This window comes from Leucopleurus acutus, assembly GCF_964270905.1.
Source record: "Leucopleurus acutus genome assembly, chromosome: 13".
Taxonomy (NCBI): domain Eukaryota; kingdom Metazoa; phylum Chordata; class Mammalia; order Artiodactyla; family Delphinidae; genus Leucopleurus; species Leucopleurus acutus.
In genome coordinates this window covers 62,848,600-62,862,603 of record NC_139155.1, presented here as the reverse complement: position 1 = coordinate 62,862,603, position 14,004 = coordinate 62,848,600, and the positions used below count along the sequence as shown (strand labels likewise).

At 47.9% G+C, this 14,004-nt stretch overlaps 1 protein-coding gene and 1 long non-coding RNA gene across 2 annotated transcripts in view; both read right to left on the bottom strand.

Moving 5' to 3' along the window:
* Positions 1–14,004, bottom strand: part of LDLRAD4 (low density lipoprotein receptor class A domain containing 4) — a gene marked incomplete at its 3' end in the record, with an annotated part of 302,663 nt that overhangs the window by 148,093 nt on the left and 140,566 nt on the right. Inside the window, 1 exon segment of the mRNA XM_082853053.1 lies at positions 9,293–9,755. Coding sequence (XP_082709179.1) covers positions 9,293–9,389 — 97 coding nt within the window. The 5' untranslated portion in view covers positions 9,390–9,755.
* The window catches only part of LOC309970793, a 214,695-nt gene that overhangs the window by 173,760 nt on the left and 26,931 nt on the right, over positions 1–14,004 (bottom strand). The gene's annotated exons all lie outside the window — the stretch shown is intronic.

Here is a 14,004-nt window from a genome sequence, read left to right as displayed (position 1 = left end):
GCTCCTTTGTGGGCCCATCAGCCACTTTGGATGGATTTAAGAGAGACAAAGCTGCCCGTCAAATGCATCCATACCTAAGCCCCTCACCCCGTCTGCCTATGGGTCCCAGCACCTCAGTCACCAGGACAGGGGCAGCACTAGCCAGAACTGATTCTTTTTTCATAACTTTTTGTTTTTATTGTAGCAAGATATGCATAATACAAAATGTACCATTTTCACCACTTTCAGGAATATACCACCCTGTGGACTAAGCACGTTCACAGGCTGGGCAGTCACCACCACCCTGGTCCACACTTGCTCCCACCCCTCAGCACTGCAGGAGCAGGAGGACATGGCCTGGCAAGGCCACATCAGGAGGCAGCCACAAAGCGGCTGTGTTTTCCAAGATGGAACACAGACAACACTGACAAGCGCTTCACCAGCGAGCTCGGCGTGGGGCGTCACCACCTGTCTCTCCCCACACCACCCCACTCTGCACTGGATTCTGAAGGACCCAAGTCTCGGGGGAGCTGAGGCAGCAGGTGGGAGACACCGGGATCCAGCTCCATCGCGGGCAGAGCTGCAGCCGCTGGTCCACGTGGCCTCAAGCAGGCCTGCTTCAGGCTGTGCTGCTCCCTCATTGATAAACCTGGGTTGCTATGCACACCTCCCAGGGCTGTCACAAGGGAGGTGAATGAGACCACGTGTGTGAAAGCACCTAGCGTGACAATTAATGTTCACTCCCATCAGCCCTGTGAAATATGACATCTGAGCTCAATGAGAGCATAATTCCAAAAGGGCAAGGAAAACAAGTTTAGACAGTTTTCCGTCTTACTCCTGGCAGAAGGAGCCTGAGCCCAAACACTGCCAGCAGGTGTGGACCATCCACTGCCCTCCTGCATCTGGAGCCAAGAGGTGCCTTCCTTACGCTATTCTGGAAACATTCTAGAATAATACCAAAGTGATTATTCTCTGTTACCAGATTCATTGCTGTTGGTTCAAATTTTAAAATGGAACCACAAAACATCCACCCAGACAGTAAACGGGTTTATTTCTGCATCCCGTTTCTGGGTTTTCACGTTTGAATATGGTGTCCCAAAAAGTAGCAGATGAGATCTGTGACCCCATCTTAGGCCCAACGAGGCACATGACACCCTCAGCCTGTGTGACACCTGTATAGGGTCACTGCCCCCAAGGCCTCTGGAGGAGAAACCATCCTCCAATGGCCATCTCTGAGCACAGGCAGGTCGAGGGTCCTGAGTGTGAAGGCAGAAACCCTACCACATGGAATATAAGTGAATGAGAGAGGAAGCCATGCGCTGGAGATATCCAGGAGCAGAGGCCGGGGTCTGAGCAAACTCCTCAGCCCTCTGGACCACGCTCCCAGCTCCAGGACAGCACGTGACACGACTGCACTGCACCAGGTAACGGTATAGCTCAGGACGCCATCAGAGCGGGCACCTCAGGGAGAGGCGTCAGAGCGCCGGTCGTGAACCCCCCACAGGTATGGCGTGAGCTCCCACCAAACATTGGCTCAATGAGCCCCCAGTTTTTCTAAGGTCTTTATGTGTAACTAACCTCTTGAAGGTGGTGAGGGGAGAAAAAGAACATTTACTGAGCAACAACTATATGCCAGGCTCTATGTTTGATACTTTGCATGCCACTTCATTCAATCCTTCTCAAAACATTACTTCGTACTTATTATTATTTCCACTTGGCTGTTGTAAAAAGTGAACCTCTGAGAGGTCAGCCACTTTGTCAAGGTCATAGAGCAGGAACTGGGGGGAGGACTACCCAGGACCTTCCTGCTGGAAGCCAGGCCCTCTCTGGCCTCGGAGCTCGTCCTGCAACAGTAAGCACGGGAGAGTCCACGTGAAGACTCTAGAAACACCTGCACACCAACAAAGCAAGAGTCTAGGACCCAAGAAAAATATTCAGGAGGCCACACGGTGAAGCAGTCGCTTGCCTTCTGCACACGTCTCTGACTTCTCCCAAGCTAAATGGCTCCCTTCAGGGGTAACTTTGACATCCAAGTTTCAGAAATATGATGGACAAAAGCCAACATTTTTCCAAGAACCCAGTGAAATTTGTAGGTCATTTTTGACCCTGGATATCCAACGACAAGGAATTCATCTTAAACCAACACTGATTAACTTAACTGATAGTAAAAAGCCCTGACTTTTGTGTATATATCCTAAAATCTAGCAAGGAGTTGCTAGATTAGAGTTGCCCTTTAGGATTTACTGTTATAAATAAAAAGAACTAGAAAATGGAAGGTTTCAGCAAAACAAAAACATCTGTCAGACTAAATAATAATTTGAATGTTTTTGACCTTGTAATCCTTATAATATTTATTTTAATGTTATAGCTATTTAAGAGCTATAAAAATAAGGAGTTTATAATTATCTTTATGTTGTACATATTTAAGTAACCTTAAAATGAATACAATTTCAGGCAACATTGCAATTTCTTCCTATCCTTATTTAAAACGGGTATGCACGCTCTCCTCAGACATTAGGCTACCGTAATACCATAATGCCTCTAGAAAAGAAGATAATCACACTTGTCACAGCAGGAAAACCCTGGGAACAGTGGTGAATGATTTACAGGGAAGACAGTAGGGCTGCGTTTGGGACTGTAAATTATGTTATTTACACAAAGAAACAACGTTATTAAGGAAGGGGCAGGTTTGTAACCGAGGACCAGATGCCAGCCTATACGGGGTGACCTAAGACCAGGCACGCACCAGTGTGCTCTGACATCTCTCAGTAAACTCACTTCCTTCAAGCCAGAGCATGTGAGATTTTACAGAATGCCATTGTCATCTATCTTTTTACATCTATTAAACCACAATGAAGAAGATCACCTGGGCTTCTCTCATGCACATCACAAAAGATTCCATGGACCTGAGACAGACCTTGGAGACAGAGAGGAAGATGGCAGAAGGACAGAGTCTAAGTGAAACTGCACAACCCAGATTGGGACTTGAACCCACTGTCTTTTAATTGAGATCATACACCTGGTCTCAGGACTTAATGAAGCTCAGGTTCTTTATGTCTCATAACAGAAAGAATTCAGCAAGAGGCAAAGTGATAGGTAAGAAGTGGATTTATTTAGAGAGAAACACTTTCCACAGACAGGTGGTCTGTCTCAAAAGGTGAGAGCAGCCCTAGGGTATGGAGTCATCTTAGAAAGTGAGAGCAGCCCTGGGAGAAACATACCCCACAGAGTGTAGGCCATCTCAGAAGGCGAGAAATCCCAAAACATGGGGTGGTTAGTTTTGGGTTTTGGAGGGTTTTGGGGTTTTTTTTTTTTTTTTTTTTCAGTATGCGGGCCTCTCACTGTTGTGGCCTCTCCCGTTGCGCAGCACAGGCTCCGGATGCACAGGCCCAGCGGCCATAGCTCACGGGCCCAGCTGCTCTGCGGCATGTGGGATCCTCCCGGGCCGGGGCACGAACCCATGTCCCCTGCATCGGCAGGCGGATTCTCAACCACTGCGCCACCAGGGAAGCCCAAGGGGTGGTTAGTTTTTACAGGCTGGGTTATTTCATAGGCTAACGAGTGGGAGGATTCTTCCAACTATTTCGGGGAAGGGACAGGGATTTCCAGGAATTGGGCCACCACCCACTTTTTGGCCTTTTCTGGTTGGCCTCAGAACTGTCAAGGCACTGGTGGGTGTGTCATGCAGCTGATGTATTACAGTGAGTTCAAGGTCCACTACAAGTCGAATCTAACGCCATCTTGGACCTAATTGGTTCTAACCAGTTTATGTCACACCCTCAAGGGCTATGTCATTCTTTTAGAGGTTGTGCCCTGCCCCCTTCCCTCCGATTTCATTAGGGGGATGAGAAAGCATCACTAACAGTATCAAGGTATTTCAAAATGCAGAAACCATCTGCGGATGGACAAGGGGTCCACTTTGTCCAGAACTTCAGTCACAGCAAGAGAACGAAGAAAGACATCACCAGGGGGCCTTGAACTACGGGCTTAGGAGTCTAGACTCTTTAGGAAGCAAGAAGAAGCCACGGAAAGTTTGGGGGCAAGAGCAGGTATAATTAAAGCTGCACTTTCAAGAATACAGGCGGAACTCAGACAGGGGAGAATGGAGACAGTAAAGCTGCCTGGGTCCTACTGGCAGCACCTACACACGTCTGGCAAGAGCTCCCTGAACGGGCCTGGGTAAAAGCAGCCCCCCTACGGCCCAGCACCAGCAGGACAGGGTCGCCTGAACTACAGACACAAAGAGAAGCACATGCTGTGGGGAGCTGTCCCTCCATGGTTTTCTTTCTAAAAAGCCTTCAAGGTCTTGTCACTTGGGAAATATTGCCCACTGGCTGCCCATTTGGAACCTTCATACTTTCATACTGTAGTCTCTTTCCTAATAAAGAACTGAAAGAAGTTATACAGTAAAGAAACCAATTTTTCTTCTAGAATTTGGCCATCAATCCATCAACCCCTTTTATTGAAAAACAGCTCTCTATCTCCTAAAACTAGCATCCTCCAGGCAGCTTTGGAAAGCATGGGCTAATAACCAACCCAGCAGCCTTGAAGGGCTGAGTAATGAGCTGAAGGTCAGGGTGATGGGAAGCGGGTGGTCAGGATCCCTCAGGGCTGCTCCACACCTGGAACAGTACAGACCTATTCAGGCCACCAGCAGGGTCCTGCGCTCCTGCTGGTGTGAGAAAAATCCCACTGTGTGGCTGTGCGGACAGGCATCCCAGCAGCTCAGTTCAAGTGCTTCTTGCATTCTGCTCATTAGGCTAAGAAAACCTGGTCAGCAGCATCCTAGAATGGCTCTCTTTCAGATGCCTGAAGACTTATATCCACTCTCATCTTTCTCCTTTATGAGTAAAATAACCTTAATTTATTTAACAACTAGGTCTGGTTATCCTTTTCACAAGAAAGACTTGTAAACTCTGCAGAAATTTGGTTCATCTACCCAGTTATCCAAGGTTGAACATCTTTCTGCATTGAATGGAAAGATTCAGAGCCTCAGAAGGTTAACTGAGCATCTAAGGGCGGCCCTGGGGGCAGGGAGGAGCAGGGTCTCAAACCTGCATCAGCTTTAGGTGACAACCCAGGCAGGATGCTTTCCACTCACCAGAGTACAGTGAACCTCAGAGGAAATCTCCCACGGCTGGGACGCTTCAGCAGAGGGCTGGCTGTACCCCGCTGGAAGGATTTCCATTTCTCTCTGCCCAGAGGCGCTGCAGGTTTGATGTCACAGGAGTCTATCCACTTACATCACTGCCTGCGTGAACCAAAGCTCAGTGGGAGGAACCAAAGCAGAGACCCCAGGTCACCTGCCTTCTCACCTGCCTGAATGAAATAGCAGCACTGTCATTGGGCCTTGACATACTCAGGAGACCCTCCTGGGGGGGGCATGCTACAGAGTCACCAACATGTGTGACTCTCAGGACAGGCTGCAGCCGCTGTGGACAGGCACCTGGGGACTGAGCTCAGCCAGCCTCAGAAGCTGGGACCAACCAATCCCTTCAGAAATTCAATCACACACCTTAATAAAGTTCACATCTTTGACCCAATAATTCTTTTTCTGGGAGTTTATCCAAAGGAAATAGCCCAATATACAGAAGAGCTTTTTGCACAAAGGTGTTCACCAAAGCATTATTTATAAGGATAAAAGCTGTCCAAAACTGCAATATCCAACAATAAGAGCACAATTCTGAAACTCAAGTACACTTACATAAAAGAATATTATGCAACAATTTAAAATCAAACTTATAATGAAAATGCTCATAATGTAAAGTTAAAAGGGATTGAGCAGATTATAAAATTGAATATATATTATGAACACAGTTCTGTAAGAAGAAACTTGCACAGGAAAGACTGAAAGGACACAAGCCAGAATGTTAACAATGGGAAAGCTTCATACGGCAGGACTGTGTGTGGCCAAGTATTTGTCTTCATTCAACTTTTCTGTGCTTTCCAAATTTTCTTACAATGAGCAGGCATTACTTGTAAAAGGAAAAACTTGAGTTTGTTAAAAAGAATAGTATCTAAGTGATTAAAATAATTTCTAAATTACATGTGCTGAGAAAATTTAAAACAATGTATAAATTCCTGTATGCAAGGATTAGCCAAAGAAAATCATAATTAGAAAGCTGACTTTACAGTACGTATCCATGTGGGTACACCTGCATGCACACAGGAAGCAAGACATAGAGGGGACTTCTAACCACGTGGGCGGGCAGGCAGCCAGCAGTGCATGGGGGAGGGGACTTCCCAGCTTCTACCACCTTCAAGGTAATTTCACACGCTCCAAACAAGCATGGACTTGCCATGCAAACACAGCTTCACACAGGCCTCCCAGGCTCCCTCCCAGCCAGACTGCAGCCGCTAAGCCCTTCCTTACATCCTAAGAAATCTGGAGCCCCTCCCACCCCTACTTCCAAGAGAATCAGAACATAAAATACAAACTGATAAATTTTTTTCAGTGGAGGTATGGTTAACTGTATAGTGACTTGTGTCTAGCAAAAACAAGATTTAAGCCAAGGAAAAATGCCTTAACCCCTTTATCATTTAAGATACGTAAGGCAAGACTTTTTTCATTAGCATCTTCAATTCCAGAAGCTAAGATGATAGTTTTCAGTTGCCCTGGGATAAGAAAGACTAAAGTCAAAAAACATAAGAACAGTAAATCAGGCGGGGAGGGGAAGCCCCCTGCTCACCTCCATCTGAGACCACAGCTCAACCCGCCCACGGGGCAGGGATGCAGGTTCAGCCCCTTCATCCTAAGCCACCGTAAGTAACTGTTACCAACTATGCGGACAAAGAATGACAAAGAGCAGACAGAGAACAAATCCGTAAGCTGAGTCCCCAGGGACCCACCCCGAGAGAAGGCCATCACTTAGGTCTCCTTCCTTTTATCACTTGTTACTTCCTAGAGATACTGGGAAGCTAAAACCACTGCCCAGGTGTACCCAGCTCTGATAAATAACAGTCAGCACTCGACAGCTTTCTGAAGGGTGGGCCGATTAGTTAATTCAATCATTCCTGTTGAAGGAATAAGGACAAGTCGGTTTCTTTTATCAAGAACTGACTCTGGAACCTGCCCCTCAACTCTGACACCTGCCCCACGATGCTCCCGGTGCTTCCCAGACTTTCCTGTGCCCCAAGCACCTGAGCTCTTGTTAGGATGCAGCCCTAACGTAGCAGGACTAAGTGAGCAGAGACCAGTTAGCTTCCCATCTCTGAGAATGAGACCCAGTCAGTGGTAAGGCTCCCCAGGTGACCCCCGTGTGCAGCCAGGGTCGCACATACCACTAGGAGGTTTGGAAAGGCCACCGGCTCAATCTAACTCCTGGCTACTCTGAGTGTGCCCCCTGCGCAGTGACACCAGCACACCAACTCCAGCCTCAGAGCTGCGGTGAAGAAGGGCGGGGCAACACAGCTAGAACATTAGGTCGGCCACAGTTATCGTTTCACTATTGCCAGTAGTATGATTATTATTCAGGTGGGCTGACACAGCTGGGACAAGGCCAAATTTGTAAAGAAACAGAGTTCTTGGGAAAACTATGAGTTAAAAGCAGATAAGAAAATAAGAGCTGGGGAGGAGCTCCAAGAGGGTGGCTCAGGGCAAGTGTGTGGAGAGCTGACAGAGGGCAGTGTGCATGGCCCACAACTGGGGCAGGAACAGTCACAACTGCAACCACTTACCTGGGCCTGAACTAACGGGGCAGGCACTGTCCTAACTACCCCCAGTTCTCCAGGCTGAACCATTCTTGCTTTCCATTCTTTAGCGCCTACTATCCCAAGGCCCCCCGACGGGCTGGGGGCTTCCCCTCCCAGGGGGGCAGAAGAGCTGACCACCTAGGAGAAACCGGCAGTGAGCTGGGAGCCTCGGGAGCTAGGCGGGGCACGCTCTTCACCCCTGTGGGGGCAGTAACACAGCTGAGGAGTGTGGGGACAGGCTCGTCTACATTTTGGACTGTGAGCTGCGTGCCCCTCCTCAGGTTCTTTCTGTCCCACCCTCTCTTCCTTCTCTTCTTCCCTCTTCTTGGAGCTGCTTTACGAGCTGCCTTCCATGGCCTCACAGGCAACTCTCTCGGCAGCTGCGTCCCAGGGCTGCAGCTCCTGGGATGGACAGCTGAGGCACGACCCCTAGGGAGGACCGGAGGGGGGGTTTCCGGTTGGGCTGGCCAGCTGAGGAGGGCCTAGAGAGCTGGGCTCCACGTACTCTTCTGAAACAGCCATCTCACTCGTCTTCCTGGGCCCTGACCACTCTGGGGGACCTTCCCCAACTGGCCCCCAGGAGGGGGGTCCCCTGTTACACATGCCCGGCTCCTCCAACCCTCATTCTCCTGTGAGAGCTGCACGTGACCACATTCACTGTCAAACCAGCCAGGGGAGCAGGAACAACACGTGACTATCAGGAGCAGAGCTCCAGCCGGAGGGAGGAAGAGCCCCACGCTCTCTCCCCAGCAACCCGAGCTGCCCGCTACACACGACTGGAAAACCTGCCAACTTTTAGGACTCACAGGGCCAGAGAATACAGGCACTTCTTGTAATTTTCCTATCATCCTTCCTTTAAAAAAAACAAAACAAAACTCTTTTTACATAAAATTGTTTTCCCTGGATTCCACGAGGTCCTTCAACTTCACGGCCCACATTCTATAAATAAGGAGGCAGAGGCCCAGAAGCATTAGTGGCTTCCTGGGATGTTAAGTGAATCAGACAAAGAACCAGGATCCAAATTCAAAAGCTCCGTGGCTCAAGCCCTGGCTCTGGGCACCAGCCAGACTGAGTGGTTCCCTGTGAAGGGAGCAAATCAGACCTGGGGGGAGAACATCCACGTGGAAGAGTGACACGGGGCTTCTCCACGAGTCCTTTACAGGAGAAGGTCAGTGCTCAGAGTCGCCACCCCACTACCGTCTGCACACGAGCGAGTCTCAGGAAGAAAGCTAACGACGCGGAGGGAAAGGTTACTCATCAGCCATAACTATTCCCTCCAAGTCTTCCCAGCTCTGGACAGAAAGACACCCCAACACACCGCTCTGCAAGGGATGGATTTTCTTCAAGGAACGGTGGCTCGCCAGATACTATGTGCGCCCTACAACTCAACAAAGCAGAATCGTAAAATGTCTGATGCTCTTTCAAATTCCTCTCTACAGAAAAGGAGAACATGCCAAAGTTTTGCCAAAATCAGTCACCACGGCAGCCTGAGCCCCTTGACGTTGTGTGGGCTTCAGTTCCTAAATGTAGACATATATTCATTTCATAGAGTTGTTTGGTATCTTATTACCTATCGACTAAGAGATGAAATAAAGTTTTCAGTTAAGTGGCGGATTCTCACCTGTGAAAGCATTTGTGGCCTGAAAGCCAGCTTCCTGCATACTGCTCCCCGGCAGGCCTGTGTTCCAACTTGTCAGCTGTCCCGTCACCAGGAACATCCAGGAGGCCTCAGGTCACCTCCATCTCAGCTTGCAGGAGGCCATCACTCTGCCTGTCTGGTTTCTGGTAGCATCGGACACCAACCTGCCCTGCTCCCAGCCTCTGAGAGCAGGTGGTAGCTGGGACGGCACCCAGTCCAGCAGTGTGCACGCTTGGGGCACCGGTCACATCAGCCGTCTAGCCAGAGAGTGGAGGCCATGGTGGGCCCAGGAGCGAGGAAGCTGTCCCACGGACACCGGCCTACCCACCTCAGAGGAAGGACCCCTTCAGCCGCCTGGAAGCCAGCATTCTCCAGGGGTCTCACTTCCTCCGGGGGGTTCAGGAGGGTCTGATCTGCAGCTCTCTATGCTTCGCCTCTCCCCTTGCTGAAATTAAAAAGAAAGAGATCATTTTCCTGATGACCAGTAGAACATGAAACTCAGTAGACCCACAGAAGCCAAAAAAGAAAAAGAAGCCCCCAGAGCCGTGCCCATGACCACACTGTGTGGGAAGTGGGGCATGTGTAGCACTTCTCCTGCTGCCCGAGAAGGGGTGGGGGGCCGGGGGGACTCCTGCACCCAAAACAAGATGGGGCCAGCTGCTCTGAGCCATTCTAGGAACAGTTACAAAGGTCACACGCATTCAAATGTACTCCCCAGGCTACCCTAGGCCACAGACACCTGAAGGAGAAATCCATTTCCTAAGCAGTTTTCTGAGGTCTTACAAGTGGGATCTGAGGTTCATGCCCACTGCTGTCAGCACGCCAGAAAGGACTTGGGTTGAGCTGTTTCACAAAGTGACTCTTGGGACTTCCCTGGTGGTCCAGTGACTAAGACTCCGGGCTCCCAATGCAGGGGGCCCGGTTTCGATCCCTGGTCAGGGAACTAGATCCCACATGCTGCAACTAAAGATCTTGCATGCCCCAACTAAGACCCGGTGCAGCCAAATAAATAAATAAATAAATAAATTTTTTAAAGTGACTCTTAAGTGGGAAGAAAAGGTCAGTGATAATTTTTTTAAAAGAATAGGAAGGAAAAGCAAATTTAATCTATCAATATAAACTGTTCCATATATATTACATATCCCATAATAATAAAAGCATTTTACAAATACTTATCATATATTTTAATGTTGTTATACTAGCAACATTAACTACAAAAATGTTAGAAGTCCAAAGGACCAGACTTTTTTTTTTTTTGGCTGCGTTGGGTCTTCATTGCTGTGCGCGGGCTTTCTCTAGCTGCAGCAAGTGGGGGCTACTCTTCATAACAACATTTTAATGTTGTTATACTAGCAACATTAACTACAAAAATGTTAGAAGTCCAAAGGACCAGACTTTTTTTTTTTTTGGCTGCGTTGGGTCTTCATTGCTGTGAGCGGGCTTTCTCTAGCTGCAGCAAGTGGGGGCTACTCTTCATTGTGGTGCACGGGCTTCTCATTGCAGGGGCTTCTCTTGTTGTGGAGCATGGGCTCTAGGCGCATGGGCTTCAGTAGTTGTGGCACGTGGGTTCAGTAGTTGTGGCACGTGGGTTCAGTAGTTGTGGCTTGTGGGATCTAGAGCACAGGCTCAGTTGTTGTGGCGCACAGGCTCAGTTGCTCCGTGGCATGTGGGATCTTCCCGCACCAGGGATTGAACCCATGTCCCCTGCATTGGCAGACGGATTCTTAACCACTGCACCAGCCCAAGGACCAGGATTTTGTTTTTTTCAATTTTATTTTTATTTATTTATTTATTTTTAACATCTTTATTGGAGTATAATTGCTTTACAATGGTGTGTTAGTTTCTGCTGTATAACAAAGTGAATCAGCTATACATATACATACATCACCATATCTCCTCACTCTTGCGTCTCCCTCCCACCCTCCCTACCCCACCCCTCTAGGTGGTCACAAAGCACCGAGCTGATCTCCCTGTGCTATGTGGCTGCTTTCCACTATCTATCTGTTTTACATTTGGTAGTGTATACATGTCCATGCCACTCTCTCACTTCGTCCCAGCTTACCCTTCCCCCTCCCTGTGTCCTCAAGTCCATTCTCTACATAGGACCAGACTTTTAAAATAGAATCCCAAATATGAATCTCTGGTATTAGAGAAAAGGAACCTTTTCCATTATTATCACTTCATCCTAAACAATTTATAGCTAATTTTTTAAAAATGTAACTTTATTCCTCTTTTTCACCATCAAACTAGAGAAAAGAAAAAAATTTAAGAAAACAGCACATAACAGAAAGGAACCCTCTGTTAAAGCCCTCTTGCTGTAAACATAAGGTAATAAAGTAAAACATCACTAATACAGACTAATTGGAAGGAAGCCCTACTGGATTAAGGAAGCACCTTAATTACATTAAGAAAGAAATTCAACTGCATTGCCTTCATGTACTTGCAGTAACAATCTCAGTTAATAAAGTGCAGCCCAGTAGGAGTCCTCAAGTTTAATGAATAGGTAAAAAATTTAATTAAAAATCATTTATGTAAATGGTGGCTCTGAAGTGCTTGAAAATGTGAGAAAATGTTTGTTCTCTGAATTTAAACATTCTGTATCAAATGACCAGTACAGTTATCAATGTCCCAAAGTCCTACACCAACATGCAGAGTAAAGGACCATGTGCACTGTAGTTATCTACTTTAGGGAATGGAATTGCCAGTTAAAAATGAAAGCCCACCTGCCCTAAAACCTTGATTCTCTTTACTCTTTCTATGATGCTTTCAACGCACAGAAATACTAGACTGTATTTGTTCTCTTTTCCTGAACTCAAAGACAAACTAAAGTGTGGTGATGTTTTTGTTGTTTTATTGAGGGGTTTTGCTTAATTATCTTGTTTCATTGCAAAAGGCATGCTCCCACAATTCTTTAAAAAACCAAGCTATACATTTCAAAAGGCTATGGGAAAGATTGAGGCTGATGTGGATAGAAAGAGAAGAAACAACAAACTCTTCTTTTTTTTCTCTTACTGTCTCTGTCACACTCACCAATACTTAACTTTACTTCTAAAAGAGAGGGAAGACGACAGGTGTGTAACAGCTCCCCCTGAGGTCTTGGGCATGGTCCTGGCCTGGATGTTTAGAGCATGACATGTGTGGTTCCCAATACAGGCTGAAGGGCCAAAATTTATTTTAATTGTCTTCATTAACTGATGACGTGCATATTCCTACATACATTTGGAGTCTCCTTAATATGCAATTTTCAAGTGAAAGTGAACCTGTAACTGCCATAAAATGTTTTTTTCTCACTACTAACAACACAGATAAGATACCCTTTCTAGAAACACACAAAAAAGAGGAGCGGGTCCCCAGAACCTGGAGTCTGTTTTGTTCAGCGAGGGACTGACCAAAGGGAACGGGGCCAGGCAGCCATGCTCAGGAGGAAAGTACAGATGATCCAGCAGGCTGGAGAACAGGTGGGTAATTGGGACCTAGAGTTGGCAGAGGTACCACATGTCGGCTTTCACAGCTCGGCAGCCAACCAAGAGTCAGGAAAAAGGCGCAGAAGCTGAACACATCGCTGTCCTGCCTGCCTCCCACCCTCGAGGGCCCTGCTTACCTTCTAGTCTCAGAGGTGGCACCTCGCCCACCCCTGGGACTAAATGCAGAGCCCAGTAACCTGGCTCGCTGGCCCTGGCCGCAGCTGTGGCTGCATGCAGGGGTGCTGATCGCTCAGCACCATCTCTCTGCTGAGCTGTAAGCCCCACGGGGACGTTTCCCTTGAGCACCTAAGGCGTTGCCTGGTGCCCAGTGGACGTCAGTAGGACGAGTCTACTGAACGATGGATGGGTGGACCAAGGCTGCTGGTGTTTGGACGAGGCACACAGAGAGGCTCGGCAGACCCTGCAAACCAACCCACTGCCCCGAGCCATGCTGATGGATGCCATCCCTGGGCTGAGAGGCTGTTCACACCTCTGGCTCTGAGCCTCTGAACTGGCAAGGCTTTTGCTACCACCCCACTAGTCAAGGTGAGACAAGGATAACGAGCAGTGACTCCCCTGCACTCACACTTCACAGCAAAGTACCCAGCACAGGACCATGGAGGTCACTGCTCTAAATCCTCTCAAGCCACAGAGAAAACTCTAGCCCCACAGAGGTTACATGACTTAGTCCCAAACTAGCGCTCAGGAACTGGGACTAATACCTGGTCTTTTGCCCCTCCAGCCACTGTTATTCCCATGCTACTTCTGAATCTCAGGTAGTTTCCTAAACCGAAGTGCCTTAACGCTGGTAATGCTCAAATCAGGAAAATCTAGGAGGGAAAAGAGGAAAAATAAAGAGAGAAAGAGGCAACTTACCCAGGATGCAAGGTCACAGAGTAACCCTGAACACATTCAAGAGCCCCTCTACAGCAAGCACACTACCACCATCCTGTCATGGACATATGGACACACACGCGCGCACACACACATGTTCTACTTACACTGGGAAGATGGGCAGGACTAACCAGGAAATAAATTAATTCAATATTGCACTTGAAACATGTCGTTAAGTCCCTCCCATAATGGAGCAACAGTTACTAAGGAAATAGACCACACAAAAGGGAAAAACACCCCCGCAACAAGGGACGTTCTTAAAAACATGAACGCCCACGAAACCTAACCAAATAAGTTGTATAGGAATACGTTTGCTTTACCACTTGTTCACAAAAA